We start from the raw sequence: 26,672 nt of genomic DNA, 5'->3' as shown, positions 1-26,672 counted from the left end.
GCTGGCACACATTGTTTGAAAGACCTTGTATATTATTTAAATACAGTGGTACATAGGGTACTTCGATTTTAATCAGTCAAATACCCTTTCTACAAGAAAAATATATTTTGAAATCAATCATTATTATAATAACCTGTGTTCTAAATAATTATTGTTCTATTTTGAATTAAAAAGTTAAACAGATTCTAACAAAGTTTTATGTATACATATATTCAATATGACAAGTTAAGAAATACTTTTTAAGAGCTTACTTGGTTAATATATTCTTTTTGACAATAATTATTTTTATTTTTCGTTAAATATAATTATTATATTATTTTTATTTTAATTTGTGTACTTCCTAATAGATCTCCCCTATATACCACCACCTTATGATAGAAATAAAACAAATAACATACGGTTTTTTTGTATGTTAGAAAATGGTTTATAGACTTTTAATGGATTACTGACCTATTGCACAAAGTATTATACGTATTAAACGAATAATTACGCTCTGACCCATAGACAAACTAACAAAAGCAAGACTTTTCAAAGGATTGAGGAAGTCGAATTATTGTTTTTGCGCTGGCCAGTTGAGTCAGAAATCATCGCGCAGTCGCACTCGTCAAACTTAACCTAAATAAAACGAAAAACGTTTTTGCCTTGAACCATCCTTGAACGAACTGTTGAATTCCTGATTTTGCGTTTTGTTTGGTTATTACTATTATTTTATTAGCGTACAAAACGAAAACAAATAATTTAATACATTTTTCATTTATGAAGAACATAATAATTACTGTGATTATACATATTATTGTGATTACATCGCTAACGTAGACAAAACGAAGGTCCTACAAATTGACTGTAAGTTATAAGAATCTTTATCTTTTTAATCTTATTATCATTTGAATTTTCGTGCTTTATATTTTATAATAGACTCGAAATGTTAATATTTTTGCAAATTCTTGTGAAAATGTGAAGTTTATGTTTTTGTTTTATATTTGAAAAAGTTGTATATTTTTAAGATGTTTCTTGTTGTTCCTATTATTAATATTATAATATACATAATTATTTTTTTGTACCTTTTGAAGAATAATGCTTTTATTTCGTTTACTATAACTGTTGTTTTTTTATCATCTTTTTTGTTATTTTATTAAGAGGAATACGTTTTCGTTTATTTAACTTTTGTTTTTATATCTGTTATGTCCAGAAATTATTGTTTATTTTACCTATGGAAATAAATTTATTTGATTTTAATAAACGCTTTTTAATTAAACATCCTTGTCTAAAAGGCTACTACAAAATACACAATCCATAAGTAAACCGTCCTCGTCTAAAAGGCCAGTTGACGCAAGCGCGGTAATAAACTCTTATCAAACTTGTTACCGTTTTGCAGTACAGCGTTGACGCGTCTTGCTTTTGTTAGTTTGTCTATGCTCTGACCCCAGAGACTTTAATATTGTTATTAAAAATTCTTTCACTACTAAATTAAACATGAACATCTACAGCTTTTATCTAAATAATAACACTAAATTCCAGTTGATTTCAAAAAACTTACTTTCAAAGTTAAATATATTTCAGTAAGAAAAGCAATACAAATTTCGTAATTTTCTTTTACCATAAAATGTGAGTAACAAGTCTCACACACCGTATTACTGAAATATATTTAATTACTATAACTAAGGGGACATTTAAGAATATAAAATAGTTTTCTACTAACTTTTATAAGTTTCATGCACTGTTACAAGGTACATCAGTTTTACTTCATTCAATTTGAAAATATTAAAAAAAATGATTCGAATTTCAAGAGCATTGTTATAGAATACAAAAAATAAATGTACAATATGGTTCACTATGATTTAAAGTAACATTTTTCATGAGATTGTTTCATAATGCTAAAGACAGACAAAAACATTATTAAATTATTGCAGTATCAATGAACAAAAAGATTGAAATTAACGTAAAAATACGTAATTCTTATAAATTGTTTGGTTAAAATATCCTGAAGAAAGCGCTAAAATAACGAAAATATTAGTTTTTTTGTCGTATAGTATAGAGTTAATAAAAGTAAATTCTGATGTACCATGTGATAAAAAGTTTTATAATCAAGTGGGGTTCGGCAGTAAAAAATTAAGTGTCTGCAACATAACTTCACATACAAATTGTGTTTAGCCCTAATGATAATGCTTGCTCATAAAACTTTTTGATTATATAGTACTATTTATACGTTATATTCCTGCATAGGGTGTCTTTAATAGTTATAATAATATAATGTGTGTTTGAAATATTCGTCTAATATTTGTCATATAAGCAAAAAATGAACAAAAACTAAAAAACACGTAAACCAACATCGCCCAAGACAAATGATTGATGACAAAATTAAATAAAAGATGTCCAATTACAGATAATTTTTCAAAAATATTTGATATTTCATTATAGATAAAAGAACCAAAAAGACTTTTTTATGGAATTAAAGAAAACTGATATAAAGAATTATTTTAAAACTATTAAATAAATTACAGTTTATGCTACAATATGTAGCATAAACTATGTAATTCAGTTTATGCTACAATAATTATTACCAGATTACCAGAACAAATTGTGAAATTTGAAAAATGTAAAAAACTTGTAGAAAGTAAATTAAAAATTACTAAAAGTAAATAATTCCCTGCTTGATAATATATTAAATCTGTTGCTCATAAATCAATTTCTTTCGAGAAATTTAAAATATCGTAAGATACAGGGTGGTTCGAAATAAAGGGGTGGCTGCAATAACTAGCCAGTTCCATTTTAGTAAATTTGTGGGAAATCGAAAGAGCTGCTCGGTTCTTCCTGCAAACCTAGAGCAAGGCAGCTCCAACTAACTTCGCCATTTATGTACTGTTATCCTGAAAAAACTGATTGTTGCAGGAAACGATCGGCCAATTCTTTTAAAGAGTAATTCATTAAAAGTCTAATTTTCGAAAAAAGTGGAGCTGCCTGGTTATTGCAGCCACTCCTTCAATTGTATTCAGAAAAGCATATGGCACAGCATATTCTACAGATAAAAGTAAGTAAAAAAGTTCGTATAAATTTAACTCCTAAAATTCTTCATTGGGTGTAGAAGTTTCATTTGTATTTCGATTTTTTCCAAATAATTTCTGAAGTAAAGTCAATATTTAGATGAAAATTGGTGTCTGGGAGTTTTTCGACATAAGAAACTTGATTTTGATGTCAATATAACTCCTATTTGTAGGGGGCGCCACCTACATGTGTTTTAACTGTTTTAAGAGTAATAACTTTTCGTCCGTATCTGTATAAAAGTACTGGGTGAAAAATATACTTTTCCGTGATTTATATGTAAAATATATCTCTTGGTAACGAGTTGTAAAATTTCTACAACCTGTATCTCCGAAACGAAGCATTTTAGAATGTAAATTTATACAAACTCTTTTACTATTTTTATCTGCTCAATATGCTGCCGAAGTTTCCCGAATACAATTCGGACCACCCTGTATTGTAATTTTAATTGATGTTTATTAAATATTATTAAGTTCAGAAAATATTATGAGAATTTGGACATCTAATTTAAAAGCAAAATTCTATACGTAAAACTAGTTGTCTAAAGCAATGATGAATGCTAAATTTCGAAAAGAAAAATATTTAACTCACATCTCGATCAGTTTGACCGCCTTGCGCAGGGTCACCCGAGGGATCCGCGTGAAGCACCCTCTGCAGGTCAGCTACCTATAAGCCACAGATCATACAGGGCATTTTGGAAGTATTTATAGCAATATCTTAGATACAATGACGGGTGAACTTTTTTTATAGCTCATATCACTTATAAAAAGAAAGAATAAAACATCCAGTATATAGAAGCCTCCCCAAACACAAAATGAAAAAAATTTATCTGCGGAAATGCATTATTCTCTTTTTTCCGACTTTAGAATAACTGAAATGAGTTACATGAAAACATGTTCTTGGTGTGCATTCTAAACACTTTTCTTTTTAAATACAAAAAAGAAAATTTCTGCAAAAATACGTAATTTTCATAAAATAGTGTTAACTTTAGAATAACTGAAATCAGTTACATCAGAAAACAAATTTTTGTGAATAAACATGAACAAAGTGTCACAATATGACATGGCCAGATTTATTGTTTTAATCACTTGACGTTTAAAGTCATAGGTTACTGGTTAAAATCAAGAAAAATATACGCTTTAAAACTGAATCTTAAATAACTTAAAAACAGTTTGTACGTATAGCGAATTGAAAAGCCTTTTCACTAGTGATATAAAAAAGTGAGTTTTCATTTGAAAAAAAAAAAAAAAGATTTATTATAAATTTTTAATCGCTCATTCCATGACAGCTGCGGATATGACATTCAAATTTAATTTTTGACATAGATAGCCACATGCCTTCCGTTTATGGCACAGTGGCTGTGGTAATCACTAAATTTGACGTTTAGTTTTTTCGTCCAAAAAATTTTTCTTGTGTAGGTACGAACTTAACCTAGTAGATATTGTAATTTAGACATCAATAACCGTACCGAGAAAAAACAAAAATAAACAAAAACGAACCAACAAACCAAACCAAACCAAAGCAATCAAAACACGCTGTAAGCTAAAACGCGCCTGTTTACGAATTCTAATTGATGAGTGCCTTACAGATTTTGCTATATTTTAGAATATTTTATCAATAAATGAATATAATAGACTTCCACAAAAAATGTTTTGCGTGTCTGTTTAGAAAAAAAAATAGAATAAAAAAACAGAAACCTATTTTCAAGTAATTGGTTTCAGCTATTCTAAAGTTGAAAACCTGAAAATTATGCATTTGCGCAGAAAAAACTTCTATTCTGACTTTTCTATTCAAAAAGGCTGCCAAATAGTAAATAAACAAATATTTCTTACATCACTGAACATAACTTTCACCTAAACTAAAGTAGCCCTGATTTCAGCAATTCTAAAGTTGAAAAAATGAAAATGATGCATTTCCATAAAAAGAAATTGTGACATACTATTCAAAAAGGCTTCCAAAAACTAAATACTTCCTACATAACTGATTTCAGCTAAATAAAAGAAGCCCCGATTTCAGCTATTCTAAAATTGAAAAACTCAAAAAAGATGCATTTCCGCAGAAATGCTTTTTGTGACATAATATTCGCAAAGGTTTCCAAATACTAAATAAACAAATATTCTTTACATAACTGATAGCAGCTAAACAAAAGTTAAGTCGAAATGATTAATATATATCAATTAAAACGCATTAAATGTAACTAAGTCATTATGTGGCATGACAAATAAATGCTAATCATAATCTAACAAATCGTGACAAACAAATTATTCGAAAATACCCTGTAACAGAATCTTTGTATTTTAAAATACTGCGTTAATTGCGCATCACCAGTGCATCTACGATCTAACAACAACTTACAATTAAAAAATAAAGTTTCAAAATATTTTTTAATTATTTTAGATTAAAATCCTAATAATTCCACAAATTATCTAGAATGCACTTTTGGCAAAAAATAGTTGGGCATTTTAAATATAAATGCTTCGTATTATATTCTATCCTAAATTATGATATACTTTAAATGATTAATGTGTCTTAGAATTTAAGAAAGCTTGGGACAATATATTTAATAATTTACTTTTAATAAAAATAAATAAAGTACTTTACAGATAGAGAATTATGTTTCAGTTATCATGTTAACAGTTCCTTATATAATAAAATAACTAGAATTTTGTTTCATTAAAATAAAACGGTCTTTCATATACTAAAAAGTTATGCATCAAAGTCAAAATGTATTCCCCTTAATTACAAGGGTTCTACAACAGAGTTTCCTCAAAAGTTATACAATAATTTAATAATAACTTAACAACAAGTTTAAATAAACGCTTTTCTAAATTTATTCGGTTCAGAGGCATCTATCAGGAAATTTATTGAGTTTAAAACAAGTTCAGCAGGAAATTTCTGGAAAATTAAGAGCAAATTAAAAACCGCCTACAAACGAATGTAGTTACTGAAAAATAATTAGTTTAAAACATTGCAATCATTTATTGCCTTTTCGCTGAACTCTTTTGATTTTAGTTAGAGGCGATGCTGTTTCTATAATTTTTATTCGTATTTATTTTGTAGACGTAATTACTTAATAAATTAAACTGCAAACATATAAATAAAGAGTTCATTATTATTAGTATAGCAAGATTCTTCTTTATAGTGAATCTTTTTGTATTACACTCAGATGCAAAAAAACGCAACGGGGAATTTTTTCCTCAAATTTAAAAAAAAATATTTTTCTTATTTTTAGCCCAATTTTCATGATTTTTTTTAACAAACTGTATAAAAATGTATTAACTTTAATTCGTTAAGTCAGTTTTTTATAAACTTTAGTATTGGGCTTTATTATACAGGGTTTATCGAATAGTTGTTTTTTGTCTTACCTTTAAAACACCCTGTGCACTAATTTCGTGAGCGAATTTTCCTAAAACATTATTTTTCTGTCAGAACCATCGCTCATGAGCATTTTTGTCTCATGACAACACATGTCTTGGTTAATTTTTAAGAGCGAAATGAACTTGCCACCAACAATTTGCAATTTTTTCAAATATTTTTTGGGGGGAAATTAAAATACCTTATCTATAAGGGAAGAACCATTGGGACGAGAGAAGAATTGCAGAAGATTACTAGGCAAACTTTTGGACTTCTTACATTAGTTCGCTTAATAAATCGTTGTAACTCTGCACAAAAGATGTTTATTGTGTATTCAACAAGGAGGTTCTCTTCATCAACATCTTTGATTTTCATTTTTGAGGTTCTCAACATCTTTGATTTTTTTTTAGAAAACTATATTCGTCATACAAAAAATACGTTTTTTTAGTTTTGTTCTTTGTTTGTTGTATCGATTTCAATTGTAATTACTAATACTAATATAGAATGTTAATTTACCGTTCCAAAAGTCTTTAATTATGCAGATAAATATTAAATAATATTAAATTGTGATAAAAAAATAATTAGGCACATAGGTCAACACAAAATCAAGTGCCGCTTCGATATAAAGATAAAAAACCTAATATTTCTCTCATTCTTAGAAATAGATACCCCTAACTTTATATCGTTGAAAATGGTAAAACGCCAGCATTTTTTTAAGTTCATAGCCAACTATGATTTCCATTTAAAAAAATATATTTTTCATTATTTGTGATAAAAAGAGCAAGCATAGCAAAAAACTGACTACGCCACTGGATTGTGCTTAAAAAAGTGCCTAAAGAATGTTTTTACAGTATTTTATTATTCCGCAAAATTATTTTTTATGTTATTTTTAATATGCCGAGGTGACTTTTTTGACCATTGTCGTAATATCATATTATGCTGCATTGGATACTCTATACCAAATTAAAAAAAAACGTTAAAGAGTAACAATACAATTCTGATTTTAATAAACATTAATAACGATAATAGAATATAGAGAAAACATCTGTAATCATCAAGTATACAAACAGAAAAAAAATTGTAAAAAATACACTAATACTTTGTATTTCCTCCATTGGCTGCTATAACTGCCTGTAGATGTCCGTTCATACTGTCAGTGAGGCTGTGATATTATATTACGTTATGTTTTCCCATTCTTCTTTAAGGACCAAGCGAAGTTCATTTAATGAAGCTGGTGCCGCTTCGCGACCTCTGACCTTCCTGTCGAGCATTTCCCAAATGTGTTATAGGGTTCAGATTTATCGAACATGCTCGACAGTTCACAATGACCACTAAAGCTATCTGGTCATATTAAAAAATAACATCAAAAAGGTAAACTAATTGAGAAAATTGCAAATTGTAGGTGGCAAGTTCATTCCGCTCTTAAAAATTATCTAAGGCATGTATTAACATGATCTAAAAAGCAAAATGCTCAGGAGACATGGTTTTGACCGAAAAATAATGTTTTAGGAAAATCTGCTGACGAAATTATTGCACAGAGTGTTTCAAAGTTACGGTAAAAACAACCCTTCGATTAACACTGTATAATAAGCAAAATCCTAAAATTTATAAAAAAAATAATTTACGTATTAAAGTTGATATATTTATATGTAGTTTGCTTGAAAATTCATGAAAATAGGACTAAAAATATAACACTCTAAATTTGACGAAAAAAAATTTCCGTTGCGTTTTTTTGCATCTGAGTGTAGTTTGCAGTTTCCTTTTTTATGTTACTTCAGGGCACTTATGAGTTTGTATTACAATAAACTGGCAACATAAAATAACAAAGATAATAATGAACTTAAACTGGAAAAGAGATATTAATTGTTGTTTCATATAATCTGTTAAATATATATTGTCCCAATTTCTTCAAAATAATATTTGAAACAATAATGACAACAACATAAAAAATAATGGTGTGGTGGTGAGTGATGAAACTTACCGATAATATTGCTACTCACTCTACGTTATTTCATATTGTGTTATTTTCCGATTTAGTTGTTAGGTTGTACACTTACCGCATCCTAAAAATGTAAACGACACCATCATGCATTTTTAGAACATCTACTTAAAGGTAAAATTGTTTATAATTAATAATATTAATTAGCAATTAAAGCATTCGATGCATCATACTAATACTAACTAAAACTACTGCAGTATATTAAACTTAAAATAGCGCAACGTATTTTTAGCGCTATATTTTTACCGCAACCCATACAAATTTCGTCGAAAATAATAAAAAATCGATAGTTTTATTTCAGAAGGACGAAGTTAATTCTTCAACATCTGAAAGGAAAGTAATGTTACTTGTATTTCATTAAAAATGTTATCAAAATTAGTTATAATCTGCCTACAAACCAACATTATAAACAGACTCCAGATCCTATATTATGAGCTTGTCATTTCACTGCTAAGGATACATAGCAGTCAAGCGACAAGCTAAGTTTGTAAGTCTAGTGTGTTATACGTAATATTATATACAAGCTGGTGCCTCTCATTACGACACGGAGGCTCCAAGAAGAACGACAATTTCTACTGAAATAAAATTTTGTGGGCATATTATGTAGGTTAATTTGGAGCATTTTATAAAAATTTTATTCTTAAAAGTTACACAGATAAGTTGTGTTTTTTGTAATAAAACACCCTATATATTAAATTATTTTCGGATTCTAGGAGAAAAATAAAGGTGTTCATTAGAGAAGTTTCATTAGAGAAGTATGACTAAAATGTAAGGTGTTTGACATATTTAACATTTTCTTAAAATGTAGAACAAATTTTAAATTTCAATAAAACCTAATAAAACCTACCTAAATTGGAATTTACCCGGTATTACTGAATATGTAGTTAAAAGAACTATTGTACTTTAAATCAAATTAAAATTTGACCCAAAAAGTTATACAGAGTGAGACAAAATTAATATTAAACATTGGTTACACCTTAAAAAGCAATTTATTCTTTTATTTTAAATGACAGCCTGTATATTATTCCGATATTCAATGGGGAATTCATATATCTTCAAAATATTATTAAGGTTGCCTACCCCTCAAACAAAGATTTTCCTAGATATTTTCATTTTTATGATTGCGTCAGTAGATCTTTATTACTTGATAAAATCTAGGTGGCTGTGATATGACTGGCATTACCTCAACATAGCTGTCAAATTAGTTCAACTTTAACAACTAGTTATCATTTTGCGTCAGTTTGGGCAGTTGAGCATTTGATTTAATCTAGCTAATTTTTGTCACATAATTTTACTTTTATATCTAGTTTTAATTCTGTAATAATTAAAATAATATTAAACGCGTACTTTTTTATTACCGTTGAGAATTTTACTGTATATCCTTTAATTTTTATTGAATTAACAAATGGTGTATCACAGCCGCCCAGATTATAATAAAAAATACCTACTGATGCAAAATTATAAAAATGAAAATATCTAGGAAAATCTTTGTCTGAGGGTTAGGCAACCTTAACATTTTGAAGATATATGAATACCGTAATCGAATACCGTAATAATATACTGGTGTTCCATTTAAAGTAAAGGAGTAACATGCTTTAAAAGCGGCCAATATTCAATATTAATTTTGTCTCACCCTGTATAACTTTTCGGGTCAAATTTTCATTAGGTTTAATATATAATGATTGCTATTATTAAATATCAAGCTATACAAGGAAAATTACAGTTTAGGTAACTGTTATTGAAATTTCAAATTTATTCTTTATTTTCACAAAACATGAAATACGTAAAAATCCTTACATGTTAGCCATATGCTTCTTTACTGAAACGCATTTTTATTTTTTTTCTAGAATCCGAAAATCAATTAATATATAGGGTGTTCCATTATAAAAAAAACTATGATGCGTAACTTTTTTTGGGGATACTCGTATATTTCTATAAAATGCTTTCAATTAATCTCCTAAAATTTTATTTTGATATAAACTACCGTTCCTTTTGGAGCCTCCTCGTCATATGAGAGACTTGATAGATACTTGATTGTATTTGAGACTTGATTGTCGTATAAGAAAACTTGAAAAATGAAGATATTATTTTTGTTGGTCTGTGGACAGTTTTTCATTATCTACACGGTGTTCGCCAGTATTACCTACTAATTTGAAACAAAAAGACGTTTACCTATAGACTTGAGGGGTACATAGTACATATTTATAGATTTAAATAAAACACCTACGAAAAATTTATTAAAAAAATCGCTTTTGAATCTGATAATGGGACGATACTTGAATTTATAAAATATAAAGGTTGTTCGATACCTTCATGCTTAAACTAAAAATAAAGTTTTGTAGCATTCAATTAATAATACATACATAACAATAAATGAGAAAAAAGTCAGAAAAATCATGCGGTGCATAATAATTTTTAGATTCAGATTAATAATATGTGCATAAATAATTGTGAAGTGTGAGTATCCTTCATATACATATTACGAATGAAACTCTCAAAATTCATTTTAATAACAATTTGCATTTGAGAAACTTTTACTTTATCGATTAAATGTATGAAACTTTTATCTACAAATAATTAAGTTTCTCGGTTTTGAATATTTATTTTTAAAATACGGTGCATATAATGTGCTTGTGCTTTTAAATAAAAAAATATTGTGCTGAACAATTATTTGTTTGATTTTTTAAAACTAGCTTGTGGTATATTTCAATCACGAAACATCGAAATAGTATTCGATAAGTCAATAATATATATTAAAAAATATATAAGAACCACACAAATATTCAATGCTAATTTTCCAAATATTTGCGATATAATACCGCTCAGATTGGGCAGGGGCGTTTGACAATATACCTCACAAGGTGGTCAAGCGATCTCTTGAAACAAGAGGGGTGAACAGTACGATAATTCGCTGGTTTTGGGAAATGCTTTTAACACGAACAGCAGATGCTGAGATAGGTACCAAAATTGTAGTTGTTAAAACAACGCAAGGAACTCCACAATGTGGAGTGACCTCCCCCCTACTGTGGAGCTTGGTAGTGGATGAACTACTGGAAGAATTAACTCTAGCGGGAATACACTGCATATAGTACGCAGATGACATAGTCATCATTGCACGGGGGAAACATGAAGGCACCCTGTGTGATATTATTCAAAGAGGACTCCGCATCGCTGAGAGATGGTGCAGGACTGTCGGGCTGAGTATTAACTCAGATAAAACCGCAGTAGTGTCATTCACCAGAAAGTGAAGTTTAAAAAACTTGAAAAGAATCCATCTAGATGGAAAGGAAATACTGCCATCACAGGAAGTGAAATATCTGGGAATAACCCTGGATAGTAAACTTCTCTGGAACAGGCATATTAAGAACATTACCAGCAAAGCCACAAAGGCTCTCATGATATGCACAAGACTGGCGGGAAATAGGTGGGGCTGCGTCCCTAACATTTTGCGCTGGATGTATACCATGACAGTAAGACCCATGATTACTTATGGAGCAGTTGCTTGGTATACAAAACTAGAGCAACGTACAGCAAGGCAAAACCTGTGCAAAGTACAGAAACTGGCATGTATCTGCATCACAGGTGCCATGAGAACATGTCCAACAGCAGCAATGGAGGTCATTCTAGACCTAACACCACTGCACATTGTCGTCGGTAGTTATGCCAATGCGACAATGATTAGAATGGTTACTGACGGAAACAGTACTGGGAGAATATTCAGGTCAGGGGCTTGGAACACCCTCAAAAAGAAAATTCCACTTCTCCAACTCCCAGTGGATGACATACCAATAATTTACAACTTTGAGAAACACCTCACTGTAGTATTGAGTAATAAAAAGGATTGGAAGAAAGAAACGCTTACTCAGCATATAAAAGACCATACCATTACGTGGTATACTGATGCCTCCAAAACCAAAGCAGGGACAGGGATAGGAGTATTTGGGCCGAAAACTGAATACTCCGAACCAATGGGCACCTACCCCAGTATCCTTCAGGCTGAAATTTGCGCTATCGAAAGATGCGTACAATTTATCTTAGATAGGAACTATCGAAAACAGGAAATTGCCATCCTATCCGATAGTCAAGCAGCACTTAACGCGATCAACTCAGTAACCATCAATTCGATGTTGGTCAAAGAATGCCTAGAGAAGCTCAACAAATTAGGTAAAGAAAATAAAGTCCTCTTACTCTGGGTGCCTGCTCACCAAGGGATAGAAGGCAATGAAAAAGCAAATGATCTAGCTAGAAAAGGAGCGAACACTCCACTAACTGGACCAGAACCGTTCTGTTTTCCAAACGGGAACCAACTGAAAGCGGAACTGAAGAATTTGGAAGACTCCATCCGTAACTTGGATGGGTGTCCTCCAACGGTCTAGGACACTCGAAAAAGTTCCTTAGAACTTATGATCGAGAAAAATCAAAGGTTTTCCTTGATTTAAGTAAAAACAATCTTCGGATTGTCACGGGGTTTCTAACAGGACACTGTCTCCTCAACGAACACCTCAGTAGGCTGAAACTGAGAAACAACGGCGAATGCAGATTTTGTGGGGAAAATGGGGAAACACCAGAACACCTAATCACTGAGTGCGCCGAGACGACGACCATTCGACACCACCTTGGCACGTCTGATGTCGAGGATGGAGAGCTGGCCTCTGTGGAGCCGTCTCAGATACTGGCTTTTCTTAAAGCCCTGAGACTGTATGATGAGTATAACTCGTTATAACTCAAGAAAGGGGAACACACAGTAGATCTATAAGGTCGCGGTGATTAACTCCCCTCCTAAACATTCTACTTCTACCACTCAGATACAAAAAAAACGCAACAGAAACATTTTTGGTCAAATTTAAAATGTAATTTATTTTTAGCCCTATTTCCTTGATATTTTTAAACTGTATATAAATATATCAACTTTAATTCGTAAAGTTAATTTATTATAAATATTAGGATTTACCGTATTATAAAGGGTTAATCGAAGAGCTGTTTTTTTATCTTATATTTAAAACACCCTGTGCAATAATTTCGTTAGCGAATTTTCCTAAAACATTATTTTTCGGTCAGAACCATGTCTCCACAGTATTTTGCTTTTTGACTCATGTCAACACATGCGTTGATTAATTTTTAAGAGCAAAATGAACTTGCCACAAACAATTTGCAATTTTTCTAAATTATCGCTACGTTTTGATGTTATTCTTATTGTGAAAAAATTGCATATTGTTGGTGGCAAGTTCATTTCGCTCTTAATAACTAAACAAGGCATGTGTTGACATGAATCAAGAAACAAAATGCTGAGGAGACACAATTTTGATCGAAAAATAATGTTTTAGGAAAAGTTATTCATAAAATTATTGCACAGAGAGTTTTAAAGTTAGGGTACAAAAAGCCTTTAATTAACCATGTATAACAAGCCAAATACTAAGAGTTTATGAGTTAAATTCGATAGATTTATATACAGTTTGCTAAAAAAAATCATGAAAATAGGGCTAAACGTAAAAAAATATAAAACTTTAAACTTTAAACTAAACGAAAAAATTTTCCGTTGCGTTTTTTGCTTCTGAGTGCATTTAAACATTAACAAAAGTCCTTATAAAAAAAAATTAAAAAAACATATTTATGTTGCAGTTTGAAAATCGAACATGTTTTGTATAAAAATTAACTTAAATGTGATTCTTAAAATCTATAGAATAGATGTTACAAAACATTTATTTATCCGTATCTTTTCCATTCAGGTAAAAATATATAATTATTGTGTTACTGTAACAACTCAAGTCTCTCTTTATTCAAAATGGTAATGACATCTGCCCAAATCAACAGATTAGAATAATCCTTGAATAATCTGTATTTAGAGGCAGACATAAACAATAGGGTCCATAATCTGTTTTGGAGTTCGCACTACTATATATTTTTCGCAGCCCTTCTATTAATGACACGAACTTTCTTATGCTTATAAAAATAAGAAGTTAAATATATAAAATGTAAAATATCCGCATATTAAATTTATATTTAAACTTTAATCGGTATATTAAAACAATTAGAAGTGCGAACAAAAGAAAATAAAATATATAAATATCAACAATGTTTTCCGTCATGATGCAATTTATATCTGCATTCTTTCGGTCAATTAAGTTCATTTTTACGCAGCAAGTAATATTTATTATAGTGCCATACCAGCATGCAGTAAGTGCGACATCTATACCTGCTGCGTAAATAATAACTAATAATAATAAGTATAAAAAAATATATGCTCTTCATATTTCTAGATGACCATACACATTTTACCATAATACACCAAAACAAAATACTATCACTATGAACAAACATGTCGCAAATAATGATGTTCGTACCTTTATCTGATAATACTGACATCTAAAGCCGTAAAAATTTATAGTGTAGGAAAATTGTGCATTTTTCTATTATCTACTAATAATAAAACTACTAAAATTATTATGATTAAAGCCAACTTACAATTCAGATTTTTTTAGATAATTTATTCATCACATTAGTATACGTTTCTCGTATATGAGTAAACAAGTCGTATACGATTTAATATGTGCAAATGAAAGCTGGTATGTATGTCATAAGGAGTTAAATTTAATGAAATTTTAAGCATATATTTTCTTACACTGATCTAGATGCAAAAGATAAACAAAGAAAATATGCATTCAAATTTATATCAATAAAAAATATAATCTTTAAATTATTCATATGTACACTTTCAAGATTTTTAGCTATTTTTAGAACAAGATACAACATAAAACTGTTACCTGGTTAACCCATTTAGATAGTATATTAAATTTTAAAACTTTTTACTTTAAACCTATATAAAACAATCAAAAATGATTTCAAAACGTGTTTTTTAAAATCTGTGATTTGAAAAAACTATATCGATAAATTTCAATTTATTATAAAATTATATAAAAAGGCAGAAGCCAATAACGGGTGGCCACTTGCCTATACCGAGTGTTAACAGACAGGTTGTACAAACCATATCGATTTGATTTTATGATTTTCATAATGAATTGCTGAAAACTTGGTTTCAAAACACAGTTGGACAAAATTTAAATATTAGTTCCGATTTAAACCAAAGTGGGATTATGTAATTCTAACTGACAGTATGTATATTGTGTTACATATTTGAATAGAGTTTAAAATTCCATTTTTAATGACATGCTCAAAGATGGTGTTTTTAGAGACGTTTTCCAAAATCAATATGATATAGAAATACAAACCATAAGAGATTTTCATTCGTAAAACCTCTTACGAGGGGTAGGGGAGTCAAAACCTCACAATTTTTTGAAAAAAATGGGGCAACATATTTCGGGAATCAGTTACTTCCCATCATGGGGCTCAAAAAGACAAAAGTAACGCCAAAAAGCCATACCAACTCCGAAAAAATAAGGTAATTATATTATAGATTTTCATTACAAAACTGTACTCGTTGTAATTGCTATTAAACCACTTAAAAAAAATTGTTGCATTTATCAATAAAAGTTTATACCATAGTTTTCAACACAGTCTTAAAATCATTTTTTCATTTAATATTTTTAATTTTTCTCCATCAAAGACTGGCGCTGTGATACTGTTAATGTAAATTTGTATTAACAATGTAAAAAATTTATTAACAGTATCACTGAGGTAAATGCTTTTTCTATGATATTGAGGGGAGTGAAAAACTTCTTCTGATAGGTAGCCCAAGGCGTATTTCAAACTAATATCATGTGTACTCCCCTAGAAAATCATAACAACGCTATAACGATTGGAGAAGAACACTTGGAATATGGAGCGGAATTCAATTACCTCGGCAGTTTGATTTCGGAAAAGGCCAATATCGACTCTGAATTTCAGCAACAGAATTAGCAGCACTTCAAAAACAGCCTGGAAACTAAAAGACATGGTTTTTTACAATCATGACTTGAGCACAAAAACTAAACTTGCAGTGTACCGAGCAATAATAATCCCCACCATGTTATATGGAAGCGAAATCTGGATAACGTATCGCCGCCACATGAACGCAATAAACAAGTTGCAACAGAGACACCTTAGACAACACTACTTAAGAATCAAATGGTTCCAGCATGTCTCAAACGTATCGGTCCTTGAAAAAGCTAGCTGCGAGACCGTTGAAGTCATGATTAAAAAATACCGCTTAATATGGGCTGGTCACGTATGCAGGATGCAAGAAAACCGCCTACCGAAATCTCTTTTTTACGGTGAGCTAGTAGACGGTAAGAGGAAACCGGGTGGGTAACTCAAAAAGTACAGGAATATTTTCCATAAAAACTTAAAGGGGATAAGCATGCGGAATCAGTGGGACGAAGCAGCGCACAATAGAATGCAATGGAAAATAATTGTAAACTCAGTTAACAACGACAACCATAAAATCAAGAAACAACAAAGCACTGAAAATTTAAAATGTCCGGAGTGCGGAAGGTAGTCACAGTTTCTTCAGTCACAGAAAAGCTCATAAAAGAAAACGCCTTGCGTAACCATCTTCTGATGCGTGTCAAATACTTGCCAGCGGAATAAAATACATATACGTTAACTTATGATACATCATAAAATACAGAATCAAGCTCTATGTAAATATGTAAGGAAATATACAAAATATCATTTAAAATTCGTAGCTTAGATTCGTTGGCTTTAGCTGTATATTAATAGAAAACGCGTGTGTTCTGATGAAATATCTTTCGAGAACTTAAGTTTTAAATTATTTCGATAAAAACCAATCAAATGGAAATTTGTTATCTGGTATATTTTAACGATTCCCTATCAAACATATTTTTTTTCTAATATTATCTACTTAGTCTGAACAATTTGAATGCAAATTTTCTTTATTTATCCTTGCTCCAATCACTCTCGCCTCCATTTCAACTACTCTAACCTCACTCTCCTGTATCGCTTACCTTTCTCGTCGTGGTCGTTTTCATGTCCGGCTGCAGCGCCATGTTGCTGAACGGCACCTCCATCGAGTACTTGATCGAGTGCAGCAGCTGCACCACCACGTTGCTGACGTTCTTGAAGCTGAGCTTCCTTCGCTGCGCAGCGCCCAGCGCCGACCGCACCTGGAGCGTGTTGAACAACAATGGCTGGAAGAACGGCAACGGGGGCCGGAGAGGGGCGGGGGTTAGTCACAAAGGGGTTAGTTACACGGGGAGTACTGCGTGGTGGTGTGGTGTCGGTAGGGTGTGGAAAGAGGTAAGAGAATGTCGAATGGTCTCAAAAAAGTAAGAAGGATACAGTAGATATATTATAAATAGGAGGGCAATGAAATGTCCAGTGAAAAAAGATAGGTGTACAGGGTGGGCCAAATTGGACGCTTATATAGGGAAACACCCTTTTCTATAGGAGATAGACAAAAACTAATATCGATGTCTGGAGCTCAATTTTTGTCAAAAACATGATGGTGAAAACCGCACATCGATATCTATTACTGTTTCGGAATTACGGAATGTTTTTCAAAAATGTGCATTTTATAACAAATTGCTGTAATTTTTTTGCTATGGAAAATTCTGTATTTTTATGAAAACGTTTCCAAAGCACATTTTTACGTAGAATTTAATGGTTCAAGTATAATATTTTTTTAAAATAATAATTTAAGAATTATCAACAGAAATTCTGATTTTTTATATGGGACACCCTGTATATTTTTAATTCATTGAAAATAATTTAAAATTACCTTTTCAAAAGTATAACACACTTGATATTTTGCTCGATTTCTCTTTGAGATAGAGAGTTTATAAGAATTCGCCCATTTTGAATAAGTAGTTTTTGAACGGCGCCGACTGTAATGCAAAAAAAATCTAGTTGTGAGCAGCAATTAAAACGAAAATAATATTTGCAATGAGAGATGCAGGATTTTATAACAATTTAAACTATATTTAACAACAATAAAAATAAATAGCAAATCTAGACATGAGATTTTGCTACAGATGTTCGACATATTTTTGAACTTGATTTTCGATAAGTTTTTGAACATTTCTCGCGGAATTTATAAACTCAGTGGGGGTGAAAGATACCCTCGCATAACGCTAAGTACTTCTAATTCTAGTCTAGATTATATGGGCAATTTAAAAATAAGAACCTTCTTCCGCAAAGATAAAAATCCATAGACACTCGGTCCAAAGTCCGGCTGCCTCGACGGCCAACGGCTAAGATCTTGTTCAGCTATTAATTTTAGCTTAATTATTCTCGAAATTGGTTGCAAAAATTTACTGATAACTTCAGCGTTCTGAAGCTGAGCCTCGTCTTGCTGGAAAAATATGTTTTCGAGTTCCATTAGGGCAGATCATCAATAAGGGGTCCAAAGCCTAATAGTTAAAAGTGGCAAACTTTTAAAAATGCTGAATTTCGAAAGGGTCTATAACAAAATATCAAGTGTGCTATATATATTTTTTTTTTGGATATATTTGGAATGTAATTTTAAGTTATTTTCATAATTAAAAATATATAGGGTGTCCCAAATCGTTAAATAACTAACCCAACCTAAATAAAAAATCAATTTTTCTGTTTTGATAACTCTTAAAATATTAATTTAAAAAAAAATATACTTAAAGCATTAAATTCTACGTAAAAAGGTGATTTGGAAATGTTTTAAAAAAAAAATACAATATTTTTCATAGCAAAAAAAGTTATAGTGATTTGTTAAAAATGCACATTTTTGAAAAACAACCCGTAACTCCGAAACGGTAACAGATATCGATGTGCGGTTTTCACCATCATGTTTTTGATAAAAATTGAGCTCCAGGCCCCGATATTAGTTTTCGTCTATCTGCTATAGAAAAGGGTGTTTCCCTTTAAAAGCGTCCAATTTGAGCCACCCTGTACTTTTTATTTCTTAAAGAATCCATAATTGTTTCTTCTCTAAATTTCTGAATTAAATATTGCAAAATTATTGCAGTTAAGTTTGATGTTACGGCCAGAATATTAAATTCTATTAAATGAGCTCTATTTAATTACAACAGACCACTACGATATTCTCTCGTGTGCCCTGTGCTACGTGAAGGAAATAAAGTTTTCGGTAAGTGTGCTTTATGTGTTGGTACGTCTTTTTAAGGTTTAAATGTTTTTTAAGTTATAAAGAAATACAAAGTAATGGGAGCATAAAATACAGGGTGTCCCAGAAATAAGTGCAAGTATTTCATAAAAGAAAGATACTTTCTCTTTATCGTTTTTCAAATAAGTCCAAAATAATGGAGTTATATATAGAAATTTTCCAAAAAAAAAAAAATTTTTTACTAAAATGTTGAGAACCACTGGATCTTTTCTGGAATTTCTTTCTTGTAAATTTAATCTACTACCTATGTTGCCATATTATCAAAAAATTATGTTTCGTAACTAAAAACTAAAAATCCAGCCAATTTTTTTTATGCGTGTTTCTGGGGTTGAATTATACTCCTAGTTAAAATACTTGCACTTATTTCTGGAACACCCTGTATAAGGAATATTATATTAAATTTATTTTCCAAACGATGCCGATGCTCGCTTTTGTTTTTGGGTGAATTTGGTTAATATTCAAGTTTAAGTATTGTCATTTTCAAACGTTTTCGATAAATAAGCAGGCTATGGAAACAATTTTTGGCATTTGAACTTTACGCAATACTCATGAATATATTTACTGATTAAAATTATGCTTTTAGAATAATATTTTTTCCAAGTAACATGATTACAGTTGAGGATTACAGTTGAGGGTTGGAACCTTTGGTGTTAAACAGCAAAATAAAAACACTAAATCACCACAATACACCAAAAACATTTTTACTTTTACACTGGACGCGCGTTTCGCTAACCATGTTAGCATCATCAGCAGATGATTATAAACTGGTTATATACTTAGTTTATAATCATCTGCTGATGATGCTAACATGGTTAGCAAAACGCGCGTCCAGTGTAAAAGTAAAAGTATTTTTGATGTATTGTGGTGATTTAGTGTTTTTACGTAACATGAGTAAATTTATTATTGCTTAATTTGTCTTAGCTTTTATTCAGTTAATTTGCTTTCAATTATTCCAATCAGATTCAAATCTAGAATGCCACTTTAATATACCTATATGAGACCATGATATTGCTCATATACTGCATGAGCAGAAACATGGAGACTAACTGAGAAATATAAGAAGGTAGAGGCCGTAGAAATGGATGCCATTCGAAGATCAATGGGAGTTTCCAGACAACAACGAATAAGAAATAATACCATAAAACAACAAATGAGTATAGATGGCACAATAATACAGGATATAGAGAGAAAGCAGCTGATTTGGTACGAACATATAAGAAAGAATACAAGTTGGCGTAAGAAAATAATAAATTGGCAACCAAAGGGCAGAAGAAAGGAAAGACCGAAACTGGAATGGCAAAAAAAGCTTACACAAAGCGATGAGTGAAAGAAACATGTCAACAGAGGATTGTGCGAATTATAAATCTGTAACAAATACATTTCTGTTCATTACTCATTCAGCTTATTGTGCTTAGTGTATATTATAACTTCAACTTATTCAGCAGATATATAGTCTGTGAAACGAATAACTTTGAATTTGACAGCTCCCGCGGGCTTTTCTAGTGTTAATTTTATTAGGTTAGCAACTTGCGGCCATGCTGACGCAATGCCGTATCTAATAGAACAGCCTCGGAGCGAGATTTATGACGTCACGCTAGTTAGATACTACGGGTTAATAAATATGTTATAGAATACACATGGAAAACATAATTATTCCTCGTATTTTTGGTTACATTAATTATGGCTGAAATCGTACTCCATAGTCAATGTAGATAGTTTTAGTGTTAAGAATAATAATTTTAAAAAATATGTGGTCATCTTTTAACAAGTTTACATTAATTTATTAATTGCAGTAAACGTTATGTGGTGTTAGGTTAGGTTGTGAATATCTTATATGTAATTTTTTGGATTATATTCGACACTATTTTTTTCATATGACACAACACTGATGAAGGCTATAATGTTAGCCGAAACGTTTTTTTAAACCAAAAAAAAATAATGAAAAACCAAATGAAAACTAAATCAGCGTTTTTCCCGAACCTAAATCCCAAAAAAATCAAAAATTTTAGAATAATTTTACATATAAAATGACAGCGATCTTTATTTTATAGCCATCGCTGACGCCTTTTTTATGATATTGTATTATTTGCAAATATAATTTTTCGAACATTGATACTTGCAAAATATACATATAAATTTTGTGAATGAAATAATAATACATCACTATTAGTCGATATTGAATGTTTTTTTGTTAAATTAGATCGATTTTCAAACCCCAAAACTTATAATATATTTTACATTTTACCCATCATCTTATGTACATATTCATTATATGTATATTGTAAAACATTTGCTGCATTTGTATGGTCCATAGTTTATTTGCCAAAGTATTTATTGCTGTAAATAGGTATATATATATATATATATATATATATATATATATATATATATATATATATATATATATATATATATATATATATTGTATTTATTAACTGTATATTATGTATATTTCATGTAAACTATATAATTTTTAAAATACAAACCAAAAAATACGAGGATTAATTATGTTTTCCATGTATTCTACAACATATTTATTAATCCGTAGTATCTAACTAGCGTGACGTCATAAATCTCGCCCCAAGGCTGTTACATTAGAGACGGCATTGGTCTGATATTTAGAAATGTTAAAAGCTGATGACATTTTACTTTTGACAATTATTACATTTTGTGTTGATTTTTGCAAGAAAAGGAAGAACTGTCACTTGTTTTATTATGTTCCTTTTCTATTTCACGAAAGTAAAAAGAGTTACCTATCTGATTCGTTCAGGCACTCAATTTAAAGAATATCAGTAACTTTTTTGATTGAGAGATTTTATATTTGCCATGTTGGTAAAAAATAACGGTCAAAATTCAAAGTTATTCATTTTATAGACTATAGCAGCTATTATACATAGATATGTTCAATAAAACCAAATCTAACACAGGATTAAGGAAGCAGTAAAAGTCTGCGTAATAAAATTTGTTTATCAATCGATGTCTCCCATGTAATGGCAATACGTCGACGGCATCCTCTTTAAGAGATAAACAAAAAAGTAATCTCCAAAAAGCCATTTCCTCAGTACTAAACGTCAATTCCGTCGACACACGTTCACGAATCTTGGCCATTTTCAAGCTTTTCAACCTCCCGCCCAGCTTATCTGGCGCTCGGGCTTTAATCGTCTTATTTTTACTAGCCGGATGATTTAAAGAAGACCGGTATCTTTTCACGCTAAAATTCACCAAAAGAGGCTGGAAATAACAAGGTTTTGAGCTTAGATTCGATAAGTTTGAGGATTTTATTATCGAGTAATAAAGTTTTGAAAGAATGGGCTTATTCAGTTTTAAAAGAACGGAACTTCTGAGCTAGAAATATAATAAGGTTATTTCATAAAAGTTTTGTAAAAATCTCGAATATACAACGTATTTGAAATTTGATAAATCGAAATTTTAGGGCACATCTATCTAATTATAAGCACGAACAGTTTCGAGATTTAATATTTAGGTTTAGGTTTACTCCAAAAATTTTTTTTTATACCGGGTGTGTCTCAAAAGTGGCTCACCTCTATAACTTTTTTCATTTTTTCAGATAACAAAACGAGAATAAGTAGTATATGAAATAAATTAAGATCGATTGACGTATTCAATTGTTTTTGGTTACTTCCTGTTTCACCGGAAATGACTATAACTTTTGATTTTTAAATGACATCCTCGCTATTTTTACTTTATTCGATAGAATATGACACTCTGAATAGAATGACATATCATATGTCAACTTTTGACATTTTCGTATATGATTTATTTGAAATTGCAACAAGAGGGTCATAACGAGAATTTGACTCGAAATACCAAGTATGTGATACCAAATTATACATAAAAAAAGCTTTTTCCAAATATGCTAATGGGCCACCTTTGTTCCATTTGAAAAAAAATTGAGACATAATTAAAAATACTATTGGGGCATCTTTTAGCCGGCCACCACAAAACACGAAAAATATTAGACTCTCTTTATTATATTAAAATCTCTTTTTCCAAGGCTTCTTGATTAAAAATTAGTATTTTTAACAAAGCCATGGCACTCTAGATTGAAATTTAAAATACACTTTGTTTTTGAGCGAAAATGTCAAAAGTTGACATATGATATGTCATTCTATTCAGAGTGTTCATTCGAATAACGTAAAAAATACCGAGGGTGCTATTTAAAATTCAAAAGTTGTGGTTATTTCCGGTAAAAGAGGAAGTGACCAAAACAATTAAATACACCAATCAATCCTAATTTATGTCATATACTAACATAACCAAATCTCGTTCTTTTATCTGAGATAATAAGAAAGTTATTGGGGTAAGCCACTTTTGAGGCGCACCCGGTATATTTTAAAATTAATAAATAAGGGATTGAAGAAATTAATGAAAGTACAGTACTATATAACAAGTAAAACTATGTCCTTGCATTCTTTTAAAGTTGTTAAAATATTTCAAAAATATCTGTAGTTGCAATAAATGCAATAGATGCAATATAGCTTTTTTTGAATCCCTTATTGTTTTACAGATATCAATCCATCAAATTCAATGAACTTATTATGATTCCAAAAATACTCGTACGTATTAGTTCTATATCCACGGAATATTGGGACACCCTGAGCTCCGAAGAAATTAATGTACTGTAAATTAACTACGATAATTGATAACAAGTAAAACTATGTCCTAATGCAACATCGTCACGAGTGAATGCGTTGCTCTAGTATATAAGCTCAGTTGTTTCAGGACATAGACGAAAGGTTTTTCATAATTTCATAAATCATCATTATCTATTACTTTTAAACAATTAATTCAACTCCTCTCATTATTAGCACCCTACTATTAGTTGTTTTAATCATACTTTCATCCAATATGCCTTTTGTACTATAAGTATAAGACGATTACGAAATTCACATATAGCTTTTTTCTAGAATCCCTAATAAAACTTTGACCCTTTTCAGGATTATTGGGCTATCGATGAATGAAAGTTAAGCAAACTCATTTTTTCTTCTTTTCTTTTCTTCCTTTCATTCTTAAACTTTCTCCAATTACAAGCTTTTATACTTTAGCTCAAGTTACATAAATCGATGAGACAAAAATAGCCAGAAGAAATAATTAATTATATTAAAAAAATATTGATACCTCAAATATATAATAATTATACAGGGTTTTTATAAAAAAATAATGGTTCCTTAATAAGTAAAATCGAAAATTATTGATACTTTTGCACCAGTAAAATAGTCATAATGATGCTCTCTTTAAAGCCATTTACCAGTGTCCATATTAATTACATGGTATAATTTATAAGACCTGCATAGAAATCCAAGGGGAAACAAACAAAACCAAAAACAAGTTAAGGGTTGCTGAAATGAAGAACCATAATAGGGAAGAACCAGAATAGGGAAGACTAGAAGAGATAGAATTAGAAACACAAATATCAGACAAGTCAGAGGAGGATGGGAAATACCCTGTCCCCTCTACAACAGGGGTATGATGGGTTATAGACTGTGTGATGACTCAAGGGAGGGAAGCACAATAGATCTTTAAGGTCGCAGTGATTAACCCCCCCCCCCTCTTACTCATTCTACATTCTACATCAGACAACAATGTGGAATATCAAACACTATCAACAATATGTGAAATCCCATCTCACTACGTCCTGGTGAGATGGGATGGACAAAGAAAGAGACAATGGTTCGCACACGTAAAATCCATGAAAAAAACAGTTTACAACGCATAGCTCTTGGAGGAAAACCGTCGATAAGAAACAGCCAGGAAGACCATAATGAAAGCTACCCTTACTGAACAGTATCTTCACCATAATACCAGACATAAACCAGTAAAGAAGAAAGAAATAATAAAAAAAGAAAAAAAATATTACAGAGCAAAAAAACCTTCCCAACTCCAAAGAATTCGAAGCATAGATAATCACGAATATAAGAAATGAGTGGAAATCTCACAAATTTAATTGCAGCAATTTGCAAAAAGATTGACAATCAAAGTGTATCAATTGAATAAGAACACCAGAGGGGTACTACATTGTGCTCTGTATCCGCCCCCTCCTTTACTATAAAATCATCAGTAATCTAAGAGCCATAAAATTAAAATTGTATAATATATGCTTTTGATAATCTAAGAGTACAAACAAAACCTGAAACCACAAAATACCTAAGATCAGTTTAGTTGTACAGGGTGTCCCACTAAGAATAGCTCTCGGCTGTATCTCGGAAAGTATTAGCCGCAGGGGCTGCGGAAAAAAATATTCATAACTAAAGAGGCTATGGGAAATTGCTGGAAATTATTTTCAAGTTTGCAGAACGACCGCTAGGGGTCGCAACTGCAACAAAAAATAGGAAAATGGAGTTTTTACACAATTTTGCCTAGATAAGGTGTACTATAAGTAATAGCTTCATAATCTACAGTAAATTTTGAATATTTTTTGTTGAAGCCATTTTCCCTTATCTACCAAAATAAAGTGGTGGGGGAACGTTAGATCTGTTTTTATTTAAATATTAATAACGCAAGACTGGATGATCGGAATCCAACAAGCGAGGGCTCGTTTAAAAGAGCGTTTCTTACTCTATATTGCACCATATAAACAATAATAATAAGATTTTGAACGTAGACGCTAGGGGGCGTTGTCTTACAACTTAACAAACATTGCGCGTTTTTTCAAAAAAATTAAATGCAATAGTATATGTAATTTTAGCTGATAGTAAAGAGTAGTAAAAGCTTAAAAAGTCAGCGAAAACCGTATTTTGATATCTTCTTTCAAACCGAAGATATTAGCAAAATTATAATAAATGCCAAAAAATAAGCCCTTAATTACCTTATTTTTACAACACGGTATCAGTAGCCCTCTTAATTATGCCCATTCTAACAAAAAAAATAAGATAGAAACAGTTAGTTTATTTTAAAATCGACGAAATACCAGAATACCATAATACCAGAGGTATTAATATCTAATAATTAAGATATTAATAACAGTGAACAAGAAACGATGATTCAGTGAAGTCATGGTAAGCTTTGGAAAAAAGTTGTTTTTGACATAATAGTATAAACGTCAAATTGTTATTAGATCAACATTTTGATAGTCTTATCAGCGTTTTTTAATCTTTTGATTGCTTTTTCAAAATGCCAACAACTTCAACTATTTCAAATAATATTGAAAAAGCAATTAAAAGATAAAAAACGCTAATAAGAATATCAAAATGTTGATCTAATAACAATTTG

The 26,672-nt window shown here is 30.6% G+C and overlaps 1 protein-coding gene across 5 annotated transcripts in view; it reads right to left on the bottom strand.

Moving 5' to 3' along the window:
* Positions 1-26,672, bottom strand: part of LOC115880233 (Ca(2+)/calmodulin-responsive adenylate cyclase-like) — a 549,269-nt gene that overhangs the window by 35,786 nt on the left and 486,811 nt on the right. For 2 of the 5 annotated variants that reach the window (XM_030897391.1, XM_030897393.1), the window contains exons 10-11: positions 17,293-17,475; positions 8,451-8,456 (exon numbers count right to left, since the gene is read on the bottom strand). In XM_030897391.1, the coding sequence (XP_030753251.1) occupies positions 8,451-8,456; positions 17,293-17,475 (189 nt within the window). Of the gene's footprint in view, positions 1-3,630; positions 3,706-8,450; positions 8,457-17,292; positions 17,476-26,672 lie in introns of all 5 variants that reach the window. The other 3 variants (XM_030897392.1, XM_030897394.1, XM_030897395.1) reach the window with 3 other exon arrangements.

The sequence above is a fragment of the Sitophilus oryzae genome, unplaced genomic scaffold (genome assembly GCF_002938485.1).
Source record: "Sitophilus oryzae breed Bouriz unplaced genomic scaffold, Soryzae_2.0 scaffold_1620_pilon_pilon, whole genome shotgun sequence".
Lineage (NCBI taxonomy): Eukaryota > Metazoa > Arthropoda > Insecta > Coleoptera > Curculionidae > Sitophilus > Sitophilus oryzae.
The sequence above is the reverse complement of the archived record's forward strand: the minus strand, read 5'-3'. Positions and strand labels throughout refer to the sequence as shown.